Source organism: Hydractinia symbiolongicarpus, chromosome 1 (genome assembly GCF_029227915.1).
Source record: "Hydractinia symbiolongicarpus strain clone_291-10 chromosome 1, HSymV2.1, whole genome shotgun sequence".
Classification (NCBI taxonomy): domain Eukaryota; kingdom Metazoa; phylum Cnidaria; class Hydrozoa; order Anthoathecata; family Hydractiniidae; genus Hydractinia; species Hydractinia symbiolongicarpus.
This window is the reverse complement of record NC_079875.1, coordinates 13281709-13300342: the sequence shown is the minus strand read 5'-3', so window position 1 is coordinate 13300342 and position 18634 is coordinate 13281709. Positions and strand designations below refer to the sequence as shown.

General features: G+C 35.2%; 2 protein-coding genes across 4 annotated transcripts in view; one reads left to right on the top strand and one right to left on the bottom strand.

Annotated features, from left to right (window-relative positions):
• Positions 1–397: 397 nt before the first annotated feature.
• On the bottom strand, positions 398–8053 carry LOC130640823 (pituitary tumor-transforming gene 1 protein-interacting protein-like). The gene is made up of 3 exons (XM_057447392.1): positions 7745–8053; positions 2738–2900; positions 398–2329 (listed from the first exon to the last, which is right to left on the bottom strand). Exons 1-3 carry the CDS (start codon positions 7931–7933, stop codon positions 2079–2081), a joined length of 603 nt encoding a protein of 200 aa, XP_057303375.1. The 5' UTR covers positions 7934–8053; the 3' UTR covers positions 398–2078.
• Positions 8054–11293: 3240 nt separating this feature from the next.
• The window catches only part of LOC130640794 (major facilitator superfamily domain-containing protein 12-like), a 29177-nt gene continuing 21836 nt past the window's right edge, over positions 11294–18634 (top strand). For 2 of the 3 annotated variants that reach the window (XM_057447360.1, XM_057447352.1), the window contains exon 1: positions 11294–11480. The gene's annotated coding sequence lies outside the window, so the exon portion shown is untranslated. The remainder of the gene's footprint in view (positions 11481–18634) is intronic. The other variant, XM_057447368.1, reaches the window with a different exon arrangement.

Below are 18634 nucleotides of genomic sequence, written 5' to 3'. Positions count from 1 at the left end.
TTGCATGGGAAAAGGATGACAGCTCTACACGCGTTGCATGCGATATTAATCGTAAAACTATTTGTGAGAGCCGCGCAAACATGAAAGAAAACTACGCGGCGTATGCATTGAAACCGGAATAAAAAAATCTTTACATCTTCTTTTTTAAAGATGTTTTACGTCAACGCCTCTTGTATTTTAAAATAACTAAAGTCTACTGAAGTTTAATCTTCTCTTTCTTGGTCACCGTTCAAAGATGTTAGACACGGCATAGAGAGTTAGAAGGGAAAAGAACGTTTAGGAGTGGGTTTTAAATTGCAAACATTTTCCGAAATTTCGAGTTAAAGCTTCGCAAAAATTAGTGCTCGCGATAACTAATACTTTTTACAAACTGGTGGGGATGAACAGGCAACACATATCTCACTATTTTCTTATTATTTTTATTAACTCCGTTTACAGAGAAAAAATATTCTTACCATCATACACAACAAAACCAAACTTGAAACACACCTGTTTTCACGTACACACACAAAATGAGAAAACTCTGTTATAGTACAATAGTATTTTAGGTTTTCTTCAAAACATGAAATTTCTCGTCCCGTTGACTGTTTTTTCACTATAGCGCAAAAAGCTTACGAGCCTCTTTGTTAGCGCATGCGCACTTAATCAACATAGCTATAGCGCAAAATACAGTCAAAGAAAACGAGCTTTTACTGTGTTATCACAACTTATCTAACATAAAATAAAACTTCTCACTGAAAACACAAAAATTACCATCATCACCGCTCTCAATTTCGTAATAAAGTAATAACCACAGCTACCACAAATAACATACCCACGTTGATCGTTAAGTAAACTCGCTTATTCAAACACAAATTAAAAAAAGCGTGCTTTTTGCTTGATCAGTTGCATGCATGCAAAGTTAATCAAAATTTATAACTGTACATTTTACTAAAAAAATACACGTTTTTTATGAGTTTAACAATATAGCAAAATAGAGCAAAAAAATTAAGTTATATGTTAAACATAAAGACTTGCGATTAAAATTTTGAACAATTTATAACAATCACACTGGACACAAGCACAGAAGTACAACATAGCTATATTAGCCTCAAACGCAAAATTTCGAATTCGAATTTTAGCTCAAAACAAGATGCTCATAAAAAAACGTGCAAATTAAATCAAAACTAAAAATTGTGTTTTTTTAAAAAAATATCAGTGCTTGGGATTTTAGAATCCTTAATTAAAACGTTCTTTAAAAAAGTATGCTTAAAATAGTCAGAGCGTACAGCTCGAATTCACAATAACATTGTGCGAATGTTTTACGGATAAGTTGAAGGAGCAAAATAAACCTGAAGACATTTAAAACAAGGTTTTCTATTATAGTAGGGTGTAACACAAAGATGGAACAAGAAGATAGAAAGGTTAATTTTGTTGAAAATTCGGTTTTTCCAACCTGTAATCCATATTCATTGAAACGAAGTTTCCGTAGCTTCTTTTCCCTAAAATGGCTGTCACAGTTCTGGACAGAAAACTTACAGAAAAAAGACAGCGTGTTGTGACTTGATCAAATTTGAGGAGAAAAGCGAAATAAGAGTTTAAAAGAAAATCTAGCATCATGACACAAAAAAAAACAGTTTCAGTTTTAGGCATCAAATGAAAGGAAATAACAAATGAAAATGATACAAAAACTGACAAAAACATAAATAAGAAATTTCAAGTTAAAAAACGATACTGAGCTCTAAGCGATTCTTAATATATACAAATGCCATCACTGCGTTAATAGAAAGTAACCACTGAATTTTGTTTTAAGTAAGGACAAGGACAACACCAACAACAGCAAAACAACAAGAACAAGAACAACAACAGCAACAAAAAATGTGCTTAATCCAGTCTGCTCTGAAGTCTGCTCCAAATTAAAGTTAAGATCTGAATTGAAATCTAACGTACAACAACAGATTACATAAGTCTATTCATAAAGTAATCTTAATTTTGAAACTTTCTGAGCTCTTATCAGAATCTTATCAGAAAAAAATATTATAAAATAAAAAAATAAAAACGGTTTGTTTAGAAAAAAAATAAAGGATAAAGGTCTTCGTTTAAATAAGCGGCTCCTCATCATCCGACTTCAACAAGCCATACTTCATTCTCAAAGCATCTGCACGTTTTTGTCGCTCGGCTTTCTTATCGTCATTTCGGAGCTGACGATCCTTTCTCCTTTGAGTTATTCGTTCCTCCTCTTTTTTCCAGCTTTTGCTTGATGTTCGACAACACTTACAATAGATGCAGCAACCACAGAGGAGAAGGATCAAACCTCCGAGGGAGGGCACAACGATGATCAAAACATAACCTGTAAGAGATTAAGAGACAGATTTATTGACCACTATTGAGTTGCCTGCTGAGACTGTTGAATAAATATTTTTGACATTATTACAACCCATCGTGTTCTAAAAATCACAATTGTCCGTTTCGATTCGTTTCATTTCGTTTTTAAGTAAAAAATTACCTTTATAAAGAAAATAACAGTCACGTCAAGTGTTTTAAAATTTCTTGACATTTTGATACCTGGCACACTAATTCTATTGCTTTTAGTGACCTTTTAGAAGTTTAAAAGTTACTCTGTAGAAATCAAGAATGTAGACTGCTTATACAGGAAAACAGTCCATTGTTATTATTAAATGTATAAACCAGGACAATACGCAAAAAAGCTGACACCGGGAAAACGAAAGCTTACTTTAAATTTAAGGCTGTTACATACCTGGAATAACACACTGCTTCCAGTACCATTTATTTCCAGAACAACCCTTCGGGATAATCTTTCCTTTTGGGTATTGTAAGCATTGTCCAGATGGGCTACACCAATAGCAATGAGAATCTTTCGTACAAGTAGAGCACTCAGCGAATGCTGAGCAATTGAGTGGCTAAATTAAAATAAGCCCTACCATGTAAATGTGGACAGCACAGAATTATTCTGGAAAAAGTTGATAAGTTATTTATGTAAACACACAATTTTTCTTTCGTAAGAATATCAGGTTGAGAATTTAGGTTAAAAACTATAGGTCTATTGTTTAGACCAGATTGGTTAGGTCTTGTTTATACATTATAAGCTGGGCAAGATGGGGATTGTGCCAACCATGCCTTTTAGTCGTAGTGCTTGCCCCATCTTTCCCCACCCAGGCTCTCCTTAGTTTGTGCTTTGGTGGCCTGTCAAAAGCTCTTTAGTCTCATTGTCATGTGGTTCTGGGTTCTGACACTGCACCTTTCCAAAGTATAACATATTCATGCATAATGCTTCATCAACAGAATTGTTCTGCTACTTTTCACTTAAAAAAGAGTTTAGAAAACTAGAAATTTGTGAATTTACACAAAACTAAATTTAGATGTTGTTAAAGATTTCACAAATGATTAAAAATAATAGAGGCCTATCTTTTATGCCTGTATGGAATCAAACCAGCAGCTAAATCAGTATAGAAGTGTAGGGTTAATCGGTGTAATGCCTCACCTAAAAAGATTAGCGGAGGATGTGTCTAAAGAAAGACTTGTTGCTGTTTGGAGATGATTTGGACAAAATAATCAAATCATTGCAAGAAAATAACTTTAAAAGTACAAACAGATATTCCTCCTGATGAAGTATAATCAGTTAAAATACATCGAATTTATTAGTGACCTAGTCTCATCTTACCACTCAGTGAAGTTTTCACTAAAGGATTGTATAACTATAAGTAAGGAAATTCAACAACTTTTACTAAAAAAGGTAATCAATCAGATACAAGCAGCAAATAACTGTTTTCTTTTAGGCATATATTTAGTGTCCCTAAAAAAGAGGGACAAGAATGATTATCAACCTTAAACAGGTAAATAGATATGTCAGATAACGCTATTTAAAATGGAAGCTCTTACTATTTTTAGCTTTATCCTTTGGGTTTGGTGCAGCTGTTAGGATCTTCAAGTTGTCGAAGTACCCTTTAAAGTACTAAGAAGCTTAGGACTTACTGTACATCCAAACAAGTCAGTTCTAGTACCTACCCAATGTATAGTGTTTTTAGGGTTTGTGTTAAAATCCGCTCAGATGACAACAGCCTTAATCAAGGAAAGGGTCATAAAACTAAAGACTCCATGTAAGGACTTGTTGTGCACGCCTCACCCTACAGCTCAGGTTTGTTTTAAGGGTTTTTGGAACATTAATTTCTTCCTTTGATGCTGTAAAGTATGGCAACTTACATTATAGGTTTTTAGAAACAGATAAGAACCTACGTCTTAAGGCCATGTGGAATTTTGATTTAAAGGTCTGTTAGAGTTTTCTATGGCTGCTCACAGTGGCTCAGTTTAACAGACCTATACAATTGCCGAAATTTAATCTAATTTTATCCTCTGATGCTGGTCTTCAGGGCAGGGTGGGACTAATGAAAACTCTGAAATAGGCAGACGTTGGTCTGAGGGAGAGTTGCCAGAGCATATCAATACTATAGATTTCTTATACTTAAAGCCTTTTTGAAAATAAGACAATAGATATGTACAGTTGAGATTGGATAACAGTGGTATACATAACAAAGATGGGGGGGGGGGGTGTCACTCCATTGTTTGTAATAAGTTAGTTGTTGAAATATGGAATTTCGATAGAACACATAATGTTTGGTTGTCATATACCCAGTGTATTAAAGACTTATCAGTGGTTACGATTTTTTAGAGCATCCATTAATAAGCAGTTTTATAAAAGGGGTTTGTCTTACTTATACTTCTGATACCTCTGATAACCTCAACTGTGTCTTCTTGTGCTGCTCCAATAACTAAAAGAGGTAGTGGAATAGATGCAGCATTTTTAAGTACTGTCAGAAGACTGTTGTTTAGGTCTTGATTTTGTTGCATCATCAGGTGCTCATCAGGTATAGTCCGGAAAATATTGTCAAGATAAGTTTTGAACTTTCCTACTGTGCATCCAGTTAGGTCACTAACCGTTTTGGAAAGATATCTAAAGTGCTTGATAAAGGATGAGTGCAGAAGGGAGAAGTGACTTTTGCTGGCAGATGACATGACTTCTGGGAGTTTGCGAAGTCTTCCTTTACGTGGTGTTGTGTGGCATAAAACAGGGTGAAGAAGGAAATTTGGTACAAAGCCTTCTAGTATTTTCCACAAGTAAATAATTTGGTATCTATCTATTCTTTGTTGTAATGAGTATATTCTGTGAGACTTTAAATTATTCCAGTAATTTTTTCTATCAGAGCCATAAATTTTGGGCAAAAAGTTGATTGTACTGATTGGAGTGATCTCACATGGTACTTCAAAGAAGGTGACCATAACTACAAGCAATATTTTAGATGGGGTACAACTAGTGACCTCCATAGTGTAAGCATTACAACTGGTTTCTTGATTAAAACACTTGGAGGATCCAGCTTGAAAATCGCTTTTCTTTTTCTATAACAATGTTGCTATGCATCATGAAAGTACAGTCAGTGCTCAGGAATACTCCTTAGTCCTTAACATAATTCTTGGTTGTTAGGGTTTCTCGGGATGGTGACTTGCTTCAGTTAATGGTTTTTACCGTCTTGTAATAATTCAAATTTTGTTTTATTTAAAAACAAATTGTTGTGATATGCCCAGGCATAAACATGGTTCAATGACATTTGAAGAGTCTCTGAGTCGCTAAGGGTTAGTATTTCTTGCAGGAAGCGTGTGTCATCCGCAAAACTTAAAAGAAGTGTGCTTTGATGAATGCTTTTATTGATATCATACATAAGAATGATAGGGGGAGGAGGACCTAAGACACTTCCCTGTGGAACACAAGACAGAACATGCACTGGTAAAGAGATGCTACCACTTACACAGACCATTTGAGTCCATTTTTTATGAATGCTGTTATCCAGTCTAACACTTTTGCTTGTATATGCCGAGTTATGTTGATATCAACTTTGTCGAAAGCCTTTGCAAAGTCAGGATAAATTAAATCTACATTTTCACCTTCGCAAAGTGATGTGATAATTGTGTTGTAATGGTCGAGTAGTTGGCTTAAACACGATCTGTATGCACGAAACCATGCTGAGTTGGATTAAAGATGTTATGTGTGTCTAGGAAAGTAATAATTCTATTTCTTACAACTTTCTCAAAGATTTTAATTTGGTCCCAACTGTGAACTGACAGGCCAGTCCCACGTCAAAGTTGGACTGTCATCTGTAGTCGGGTCGGGACAGTACCGCCTGACATTTTAACTGAGAGAATTAGTATTCAAAGTATAACACATCATAGTGAATGGCATTTTCTTCAAACTTTTGTGAATAAAAAAATTGACTAGGCATGGTGAAAGAAAAAAGTCTAGACATAATTTTTTTCTGCAGCATAAAACGGCATTGAAATTAGGCATAGCGAAAAAAAATCTCAACGTAATTCTTCGTATAAACTCCTCTTGTGAGTAGATTTCAACATAATATACTTTGAAGTAACTAAATTTCACGAAACTAGATTTTGCGGATGGAAGAAGGTGCCGATAAGCCACAAACGCTTCCATATATATGGGCGGGTTCGGGTGACTATTTGAATCAAAGCACTTTCCAAAGCTCACCCGTAGCATTCCCAAAATACAATTCCTTGTAACATACCATGCGGACGATAGTTGGAAAGAAGGCGCTTGGAGAGAGAGAAGTTATAAAGGTTTATCAAAAACCATCAAAAACGGTTCTTTTAAGAACGTCGCTACCACCTAGAAAGTTTATTTTAATTTTTATAGTTTTTAGAATCATATTGTGTCTGATTTCTTTTTTTTCGGGCATTTTTCAGGCCTATGCGGGTTTTTTGAATACTTAAAATTTTTCAAAGCGCCGAACGCGCCTGAAAACTCCTGCATTTTTTACGTCTTATGCGGCTTATTTTGGCACCCTTGTGCGGATGGGTGGGCTCATTTTTATTCTGGGGATGATCAAAAGTATTTGTTTTGCAGGAATTAAGTTTGGTGAAAGTTATTAAACTTGCGAATCCCAAAATTTAGTTTCCACGAAATTTCGTTTCATTTGAGAACAATAACAGTTTTGCCACCAAGGCTATTGCTTATCAGAAGTGATGACGAATGATATAAAAGTCGCTCAGCCCTGATTATGTACGTTCTAAAAGTGAGAAATAACGAAAAAAAGGGTCGCACATAAGCCAACCTCCCCCGATTATGTGTGTTCTATAAATGCCAAATAATAGAAAAAGTGTTGTACACATACCGGCCAATCCTGATTATATATTTCCTGCCCTGTTTTTATAAATGGGGCAAGCTGCCGTACATAATACGGGCAGAGTTCATAATCAGGGCAGAACATATATACGTATTGTTGTATCACACAACATACGCATTTACATACAAGAGATTAAATAAATAGATAGATAGATGTGCATATTTTACATGGCTAGCCTCACAAATATCGAGGGATAAACGCTGTCTATTATTTCCGGGAGCGGCTATGGCTTTGATGGGGTATTATTGTAGTATTTATGTATTTAAGTATTTATTTCTCTCTTTGAGCTATGCAAACTCAATTAGAGTCAGCGCTCTGCCAGACAACTCCCTGCAACATCCAACAGTCCACACAGTGCGCCATCTCCCCAATTTCCCTCACAGGGCTTGGGTTAACCCAGGGGTATGGTAATATTCAATTGCTCATATTGAATATCGCCGCCAAGGGGAATCGAACCCCGGTCTCGTGCACAAAGTACAAGAGTAATAACGACTAAACTACGACGCCAAAGATAAAATAAACAAAATAAGCCAACTGCTTTCAGCTTAACTACATACCGCTTTTGTTGGCTGTTGGCTCGTTGTTGGTACAGGTTCCGTCGGTGTCTTCTTGATAGTTGAAGTTGCGTTTTGTGTTTTTGCTGTCAACGGCGATGTTATTGTTGTCTGAGTAGTATTTGATGAATATACGATAGATAATTTGAGGAGTACAAATATCATAATTATTTTCTCCATTTTCAAAATCATAATGTTTAACCACAATAATTTTAATTCTCTTCTGTAAGTTAGCTTAGCACTTTACTTTTGTTTTTCTAACTTTTTTAAGCTTCCTTTCCGCTCTCTGTTTGGTCATATAAAAAAAAATGAGACCCGATACCCTAGGTGTGATACCCAATACCCCAATACCCGATACCCTGACATCAATACCGAGACCCAGTACCTTGGTGCCGAATCCAGTGAAGAAACCTCTCTATTATTGTATTCAAAAATTGAGATTTTACCATTAATTTTTTTCCACAAAAGACATAAAGAAAATAAGAATAACAAGACAATAAAAATATCTTTTAACCCTTAAAGGAATTGGTCCTGAATGTACGTTTTCTCGTTTTCCATTTCAAAGAAGCAGGTTATGCTGATATTAAAGCACAATCTCATGAGAACACACAAAAATGAAAGACTTGTCCTATGCATAATCGGTCAATTATTTAGCTACTGTCACCGACTTTAATTGTCTTTGCCCCATATGGGGCATGTGTAAATAATTACTGGCATTGAGAACACTCAAGGCCAAATGAAAACGTGTTAAAAATTTAGCACAACAAGTTTTATAATTATATAATGTAGACGCCTTATAAAAAAGAACAAAAAATCAAATAGAGCAGTTTGTATTTTTTTGATATACATCACCGTCCCGATAAAAAATGTTGCAAAAGAACGTGAAATCCGGCTATGATAAAATGCCTATCGAGTGAATATTAAATTTAAATTTCTCTCTTACGAAAGCTTAAACGCAAAAACGAATGTGTCAAAGCAAACCCTTAAAGCTCATGTTGACGCGGTTTGCAACCCCTTCAGCAACATTTCAATAACAACATTCATTTAAAGCAATGTTAAAGCAACAAGTGAGATGAACTGCTTACTTGCTTTGAGCATTCATCGCTGACGATGAAAAAGGTAATAGTCGCGGAAAAAAAGAGATTGGATAAAAAAAAGAACAATATAGACTATTTAAAAACCTTTTTAATGAATTGAGTGCAGAACATACGGAACATACAAAAGAATAATGAGAATGGATTATGAAAGTTTTAAGGAAGTTTTAAAATATGTCGAGTCATACATCATCTCTCAAAAAAAGTAATTCATGCCCAAGAAAGATTCGTTTTGACCATTCGCTTTTTAACAAAGAGAGAGAAAATTCGCCCCTGTGCTACCAATTTCAGATTTCCATTCGCTTTTTAACAAAGAGAGAGAAATTTCGCCCCTGTGCTACCAATTTCAGATTTCCAAAAGAACTATCTCAAACACAATTCTACAAGTTTCAAAGCGATAGCGCCTTATATTTGGAAGGATTTTATACGAACACCATCCTCTCGTATAGAAGGAATGGCTTGAAATTTCATAAAATATCTACTCTAAGTGGAATTTTCCCAATTGTATTGGCGCTGTGATGGACGGCCAACATATTGTTGTAACCTTCCGCCAGGAAAATATTCCGAATTTATCAACTACAAAAAAAACTTTTCTGTTATTTTGTTGGCTGTTGCAGGACCAGAATATGAATGCTGGTATGCAGATAACGTTAGCAACGGTCACATGAATGATTCAGGCGTTAAGATTAATTCTGATTTACGGGAAAAAATCAAGAGCAATGAACCCAAGACATCCCGCACTGGAAGCAAACGCTCTATCACAAGGCTAACAGTATGTCGAACCTTTTGTGTTTGTGGGAGTTGACACCTGGGTGTTGAAAAGGAATATGATGAAGCTATACCCGTAAAAGTATCTTACTCCAGAAAAAAAAGAGTCCACAACTATCGCCACAGTCAAGCGCGACGTATTTCAGAAAATTTGTTCGGAATTCGGGCGAACAGATGGGGAGCATTTTGTAATGTTTTAAACTTGCCTCTTAAGAAGGCTACCAATGTCACAACTTTTGCCTTAGTTTTGCACATTTTTTTGCTGAAATTTAAATCCAACCCTCCTGCATTTTTACAATTTCAACCAAGTTTGAAGTGAAATTTCTAGGCGCGCAAAGGTAGTGAGGGAAATATTTACTGACTATTTTATTAACAAAGACAGAGTGGAATGGCAGTGGGAAAAAGCCTAAAACATATCGTATGTATCGCTAATTGTGTATAGACCTGGTATAAAGTTTGTTGTTTGTCTAACCTGTAACGATGGAGATATGAGGTCTTCTTGTGTCCAACTGCTACAGTTGTGCAGATACATACAACGCTTAGGGACTTATGCGAAGTATGTCTAGGGTTACCTTCTTGTACTTGTTCTTTGGGTTTATCAAGGATATCGATACATTTTGAAATAAAAAGTTTGTTTCTCCTGAGAGACTTTCCTTTTGCGTTTCGTCAAAGGGCCTTTAGGAAGTGACCAAAGCCGTTTTCATCGTCATCCTAATTTTCTAGTGTTTCTTTAAATTTATCGACATTGTTAATCAATTATTTATTTATTTTTTTTCGCCAAAAGAAATTTACATACAACCATTTCAAAATTACAGATACAAGTTCTACATACACATAAGTACAAGCATAAATTTCTACATTGGGATATATATATATATATACATAACTGTATCACGTACGTAGAATAAAATGGCAGGAGTAAGTAGAAGACTATGCAGTCTTATCATCTCACACCTTACATAGCCGTCATTAAAAAGAGCGTCAAATAAAAATTGATAATTAAAAACTTAATAAGATATTAAATGTTATGTTAAATAAAAGAAAGCGTTTAATTATCACACGTAGTGTTGTTTCAGAAGAAGACTTGTTCGTTATTACTTCGTAACAGCTGATTTCTTAGTGCAATTTTAAATTGTTTTGTAGATGGAATGCTTTTTATCTCATCGTTTAGAAGCATGCTCCATAGTTTTGGGCCACGAAATTCACCAATGTTGCGTGAACATGTTGACGCAAAGCGCAAACGGTGCCAACATTGTTTTAAAATTCGAATCGACACAAAATGATAAAATTCTTGATCATGTGCAAAAAATTTTCGGGTTTCCAGCATGTTGTGCCAACTTGTTTTGACAAACGGGACCAACATGTTTGTTAGTTACGGAAGCCCATTAGTCCTGTTGCTCTTGCCTATTCATAATTTCAAAAAAGTGGATAGACATGAAACAAAATTTAGTTGCTTATTCAAAATATCAAAAAAGTTTGCGGCTAGCCTAAAATTCAAATCCACCAATTAAAAAACAAATTTCTCAAAGCAAACAAAGATTAAAATCAACCAATGAACACGAAGCCCTCCTGTTGCCCTCCTTTTGTACTATTTGTATAAAATATGAAATCTTGATAGAAATATTATTTTACTTTGAATAGTTTTTCCCTACTTGGAATATGTTTAAGTGTTCTACTAAGTGAAAGCGCCCCACTTTGTGTGGGACGACGGTCCTAGTCGGTTGTTGCTGAAATAAATCAAAATAAACATGTCATGTGCTTTATGGCAAAAAAAAAAAAGGTAACCAGTTATGTCCAAAAAGTTAAAGCACAAAACAAATAGCATGGGTGTTCGTTTCCCACTTTCGTTTTGAAAACAATACTGGTGTAGCAAAAAGGTATTATATTATTTTTAAACATTATTTAAAAGAATATAATTTTTTTAGGTAGCTAGCTAGCTCTAGCTAGCTAGCTCTACTAGGTAGATAGATATATGTGCATATTTTACATGGCTAACCTCACTAATATTGAGGGATATACCCTGTCTATTATTTCCAAGAAGGGCCATGGCTTAGATGAAGAGTTCTAGAGTATTTAATGCTCGTTTTGAGCTACCCAGTCCCAATTATTAGGGCCAGCGCTCTAGATGTGCATATTTTACATGGCTAGCCTCACAAATATCGAGGGATATACCCTGTCTATTATTTCCAGGAGGGGCCATGGCTTAGATGGAGAGTCCTAGAGTATTTAATGCTCATTTTGAGCTACGCAGACCCAATTACTAGGGCCCACGCTCTACTAGACAACTCCCGGCAACATCCAACGGCCCACACACAGTGTGCCATCTCCCCAATTTCCCTCACATGGCTTGGGTTAACCCGGGGCTATGGTAACATTCACTTGCACATGTTGAATCGCCGTCAAGAGGAATCGAACCTCGGTCTCCCGCACAGAGTACGAAAGCTATAACCACTAATCTACGGCGCCTCTACTAGACAACTCCCGGCAACATCCAACAGCCCACACCTGGAGCCATCTTCCCAATTTCCCTCACATGGCTTGGGTTAATCCGGGCTATGGTAACATTCAGTCGCCCATGTTGAATCGCCGTCAAGAGCAATCAAACCCTGGTCTCCCGCACAAAGTACGAGAGCTATAACAGTCAGGGTAAACACCTAATTAGGCGGCATGACCTAATTAGGCGAGTCATTTAGTTAGGCGACGTGATGTAGTTTAATTAGGCTACCTGTAGTCTAACTAGGCGAACGAAAACTTTCCGTTGTAAATACGTCGAAATCATTGCGTTTCGCACTACAATTTTCATGTGAATCAAATCTGTCCACTTTGCAGATAATTTTGACCAATTATTGTCTTATTTGCATTGTGGGCTATGAGAAAATTAGGTGTGGATGAGTGGCTAGTTACGATGGTACAGTCTATGTACAGCAATGCTAGAAGTCGTGTCAGGATTAACGATTCACTTAGTGATGAATTTAGTGTAAATGTTGGTGTACATCAGGGTTCTGTACTTAGTCCTTTGTTGTTTGTTCTAGTCTTAGAAGCGCTGTCGATGGAGTTCAGAACAGGTTGTCCATGGGAGTTATTGTATGCAGATGATTTGGTTCTCATAGCAGAGTCGATGGAAGAATTAGTTGAAAAGTTTGAGAAGTGGAAGAAAGGACTAGAAGAGAAAGGGCTAAAGGTAAACACAGCAAAGTCTAAAGTCATGATTAGTAGCATTGCAGCCAAGTGTGACCTTGTAGTTGGAAAGTGGCCTTGTGGAGTTTGCAGGAAAGGGGTTGGTTGTAACTCAATTTTTTGTCTGACTTGCAAGCATTGGGTACATAAGAAGTGCAGTACAGTACTGTGAAAAGGTTTGTTAACATCGTGTTCGTGTAATGAGCGTGGTGCACACCAACCACGATAAAATCGTGGTCTTCGTGTATAACAAATATTCAAACATTCTATCGTGGCCACCACGCTAATATAATTATCTCCACGAAGGATCGTGTGTCCCACGATCTTTTTTGCGAGCTCCACGAATTATATAGATTTAATTTTTTTTCTTTTCAAAAGCGTCGGTAATTTGTTTTATTGAGTTTTACGAACGGACGCAATTAAATGTTTTGTACGAAATGTTATTTTGTAAAGAAAAGTTAAATTTGTCTGACCATAATTTAATTTCAGTTTTTAAAACTTCAATAACGCCCGTCTCAAACACATCTCATTGTTTTGCCGATATTTTTTTGCCAAAAGAACTCTGTTCAAGAAAACGTTGAACCGAAAATATATGCAAAATATTTAACAGTCATTAAATTAAAGTAGATTTTAAAAGCGTATTTGGTCATTGAGTTTTTCTTTCTTTTATGTCTTATCTATTTTGCCGATGTATCTTTCTCTAATTTTGTCGGCGTCTTTAAAAGTCAGCTGAGCAATTAGTTTCTCTTTGAAAAAAAAAGTTAAATATGGATGCTCTGTTTGGCGAAACCATTTATACAATTTACAAATCAAGACATGGTGCTTCCAAAATATTTCAGACAGCGAATAATAAATCTTAAACAAAAAAGAATGACCTATTATTCAATAACAGAAGCTACGTGAACTTTTTATGAACGTAAAATTAGACACATTATTTCTTAATAAAAATTTGTTTATAAGAACATGCTCAGCCTAAAATCCCGCGCAATATGAGTCTAAAATTCATGAAAGAAATATTATTTTCAAACATTTTTTTAATGATCAAAAGGTCATTTTTGTCTATTTTATTTGTACAGAAAATGCTTCGAAACTTCACATCATTAATAATTAATTATTCAATAACAGAAGCCACGTGGACTTTTTATGAACGTAAAACCTGATGCAGGTATTTTGTTGTTATAAAAAAATAGTTCATAAGAACGTGATCAGCAGTTCAATGCGACTTTATTTCTGAATCTATTATTTTACTTTTTACGAACAGATTTTTAATAGTATAATTTTAACAATCTATTTAAAAATTTTAATATTTTGGAAGAAAACAAATAAGGAAATTTAAGGCTGAGAAAGGGTTACGAAAAAACTCTTATAAAAAACTTTAAAAAAATCAACTCGCCCCCAGGGTTGAAGCCCTGGCGTGGAAAAAGAAAGTGTAAAAAAAATACTAACCTCGCTCTTTTAAAAAAAATGTATAATAACCAGAAATCGCCAGATAATATTAGACCTGTTTCACCAAGTAATAAAGCGTTAGCGACAGTAAGGTATATATGTTTAAAAACCGTAAGAACAAGTATCTTGACTTTCATATTTTTTGAAGCGCAACCATGGGAAAAGAAGTGGATATTCTGCGTAAAAACTTCCGTATTGTTATAAGAACGTATAGTCGTATAAATTTTTTTTCATTTGAGCTTAAAATTTAAATTCATGAAATAAAGTCGCTTGATTGTATATACCATGCTTGTGACGATGAGTAACACTAAAATGAAACAACCTTTATAACATTTATTTAGAACAGAGATGCGTTTTTAAAAAAAAAATAGAAATAAATTTGTGAAAGAATTATTTAAAATTTTACAGTTTTATTTAATACCCTATGGACGGCGCTTGATTCACGAAGGATTAAAATCTTTTATATAGCTAGCCTTATAACAACAAATTAAAACAAAAAAATGTTAATTTATTTTTTTGCTGTCGGTTTTTAATTTAATTGATAAACTAATACGGTCTTTGTTGTTTTACAATAGAAGTTATCTATCGTGGAAGCCACGATGTAATATTTAATTTTCGTTCGTGTAGTCCACGAAACATGATCGTGAGGTCCACGATTTTTAAAAAAATACGTATCGTGGGCTATTGTGGTTCGTGCGTAACATGAAATAAACACGAACCACGATGTTAACAAACCTTTTCACAGTACTGTAGTATTAGAGGAAGGTTAAGAGCTGACATTCAGTTTGTATGCAAGAGTTGCAAAGGTGAGATTATAGAGAATGAAGTATTTCCAGCTTTAATGATGTACAACAGTGGCTCGTTAGAGATAGTTGAGAACTTTTGTTACTTAGGTGATATGTTGGGCAGTGAAGGGGGTGTTGGAAGAAGTGTTACTTGCAGGATAGGTTCTGCTGGGAAAAAGTTCAGAGAGTTACTTCCTTTGTTGACTAGTAGAGTGCTGTCAATTGAGGTAAAAGGTAGGTTGTATGAGGCCTGTGTAAGAAGTGTTATGTTGTACGGTAGTGAGACATGGGCAGTGAAGCAGGAAGATCTTGACTGTTTATAAAGGAATGATATGAGAATGGTTAGGTGGATGTGTAACGCCAGTCTGAGAGACAGAAAGAGTTCAGATGAGCTAAGCATGCTAAGTCTCCGTAGAATTAAAGATGTTATCCAGATAAGAAGATTGAATTGGCAGGGGCGCTTGGAAAGAATGGAGGAGGATAATTGGGTAAGAAAGTGTAGGGACTTGATAGTTCCTGGGGCAAAGCCCAGAGGCAGACCGAGAAAGACTTGGCATGAGGTTATAAGGACAGACTTGATACAGAGGAATTTGAGTTTAGATCTAACACAGTCTAGATCAGATTGGAAGAGGGTCATTAATATACCCCGTCCAACCCATGCTAGCATGGAAAACGGACGCTAAGCCAAGAATGATGATGATGATTTGCATTGGTAACTTAAGGCCCAAACCTCGTGTGACCCCATTTGTTGTTTTAAATAATGGATTTCAGCCATTCACGCCGCAGGGAAAAAATAAATATGGTGGATGAAAATGTCACCTAAATAGGCGACACTTAACCTAATTAGGTTATATATTTCATTTCAACATAATTCTTAATTGCGCGAACATATCGAGGCACGAGTGACAATTTTGGAATCATGGTTGCATAGACTATCCCTACTGAACAAAGATTTTTTGCGATTTTGTCTTAGGTGTGTTTGAAAAGCCTTTAAATATTGTAATGTCTTAACTAGGTTACATATCGCCTAGGCTACAATGAGTCCCCTAAATAGGTTGTATACCCTAATTAGCCTACTGTGGCCTAATTAAGTGTTTACCCTGACTGTATAACCACTAATCAGCCTTGAGGTGTAGCTAGCCTAGTTATAGCCATATAACTAGCTAACGGAATCCACTTTTCAAAGGGTTGTTCAAATTGAATCAAACTTGGCACATTTATACAGTACTGTGAAAGGTTTGTTAACATCGTGGTTTGTGTTTATTTTATGTTACGCAGGACCCACGATAGCCTGCAATGCGTTTTTTTAACAATCATGGACTATACAATCATGTTTCATGGACTACACGAACAAAAAATAAACATTACACTGTGGTGTCCACATTAAATAACTTTTATTGTAAAACAACAAAAACAGTATTAGTTTATCAATTAAATTAAAACCGACGGCAAAAAAATAAATTAACTTGTTGTTTTAATTTGTTGTCATAAAGCTAGCTACATAATAGATTTTAATTGTTCGTGAATCAAAATTACGATGTAAAAAAACATTTCTATCGCCGCTTTTCTTTTATAAACTTTTAAAATGCAATCTAAAAAAACATTTCTATCGCCGCTTTTCGTTTATAAAATTTTAAAATGCGATCTTAAAAAACATTTCTAACGCCGCTTTTCGTTTTGAAACTTTTAAAATGCAATCTAAAAAGCATTTCTATCAGCGCAGACAAATTTAACTTTTCTAGACAAATGACATTTCGTAAAAATACAATCGCGTCCATAACGTAAAAGTATACACCAAGCAAAAACTACGAATATGCTTTTTTAACTTGATAAAACCTGAAACAAACAAATTAACTTTAATGAAAGAATTTTTTGAAAAGAAAAAAAATTAAATTATACTGGCTATAAAAATCGTGGAGCTTGCGAAAATAATCGTGGGACAAACGATCCTTCGTGGAGATAATAATATTAGCGTGGTGGCCACAATAGAATACTTGAATGTTTGTTATACATAAAGACCACGATTTTATCGTGGTTCGTGTGCACCACGCTTGTAACACGAACATGATGTTAACAAACCTTTTCACAGTACTGTAGTACGTCATAAAAGAAACAAAATGCCAGCAATAAATTTTTGCTTGGAATTTGTTAAAAATGCCGCTATCTGCTTAAAATTTAATTACTTTTGTTCCAGAGGGAACTTTTGCATTCTGTTTGAAGTTTATGAAATATCTTATTTTTTGGATTTTGACAATGTCAATAAAATGAATGAATGCTGAAGGTGAGCATATATTTTTCAAAAAAAATATTTGCCATATTTAGATCCTCATATCATAATCGGATGAAAAGTTATGCAAAAAAAAACTGATAGAGGGGACCATTTGGTCCAGTTGGAATAGGGTTAACCAATCTCTGGAATGTAATAAAAAGTTTCAAACACAAATTGTTGACAACTATAAATGTCCAATAAAGTTTCCTATAAATGTAAGAGTTTGGGTTTCTTTGATAGTCAATCAGATTTTGTTATATAAACAGTACTATTCTCGTTTTTTTTGTGTGTTTTTGCTTATCTTGTCCTCACTAATTGTTAACTCGTTGCTTTCGTCTGTGTTGTATTTGAACTGTTGCTGTCATTTTCGTGTTTGACAACAACCTAGGGACCTCTAATCGTGGGCCTTAGGAGGCAGAGATTGTAAACAACTTTTTAGGGCTAATTTGGTTTTGGCATGTTATGTGTCCGTTTCCCATTTGGATCTCATAAGACTGAGGATCAATGTATTGAATGATCTGAACTCAATGTCCATTCTTTCATCTTTTCGTGTAAGCCGTTTTGTGTCATTTTATTGGTATTTTGTAGACATTTTTTGCTACACACTTAGCGAAGGCAAGTGGAAATTGTATCTGAAAAGGTTAGTCTTACTCTGTTACACTCTTTTTGAATTATTCTGCCCCTGTTTGTCGGATATTCCTTGCTTTCAGTCATAGTTTCATACTTTTTTTGTGCGTTTTTCTGTTTCGTGTTTGTTTTTTGACTGTTTTTTGCATACATTTTGCAAGCTTTAATTCAATTCCACATTTTGTTACCAAATTAGTTGCTTTTGGTTTGTTTTTTTGGTGTAGTTCTCTTTGCTTCCTCTTTTTTCACTTGTTCTTATTCTCTTTTCTACAACAGCTGAGTTAAATGCCCTTTAATTCTTCTCAACTCAAACTGAGTGTGACTAATGACGGGATCAAAGAGGTGTTAATTAACAACACTCCCCTAAATCCAAATCCAACTAAATTTAAAATGGCTTTGTAGTGTTTGCAACAAAAATGTTTTGTGTAATCAAAAAGCTATTTAGTGTGACCTTTATGATAAATGGTGTCACATTACATGTGATGGGACATCACCAACAACCTAAAATGATCTAACCACAAATGAGCTTGACAATCACTGCTGGTATTGCCTTTGGTGTGTAAAATTTTTATCTGACTGTCACTTCTTGATATCATTACAATCTCAGAAACATCTGAGCAAAATGATGGATTTCCAACATTTCCATTGCCAGTTGTGACATATTTCCTACACCAACAAACAAAGCTAAAGGTGGTACACTCTTTTTTGTTAATAGTCTTTAAAAACC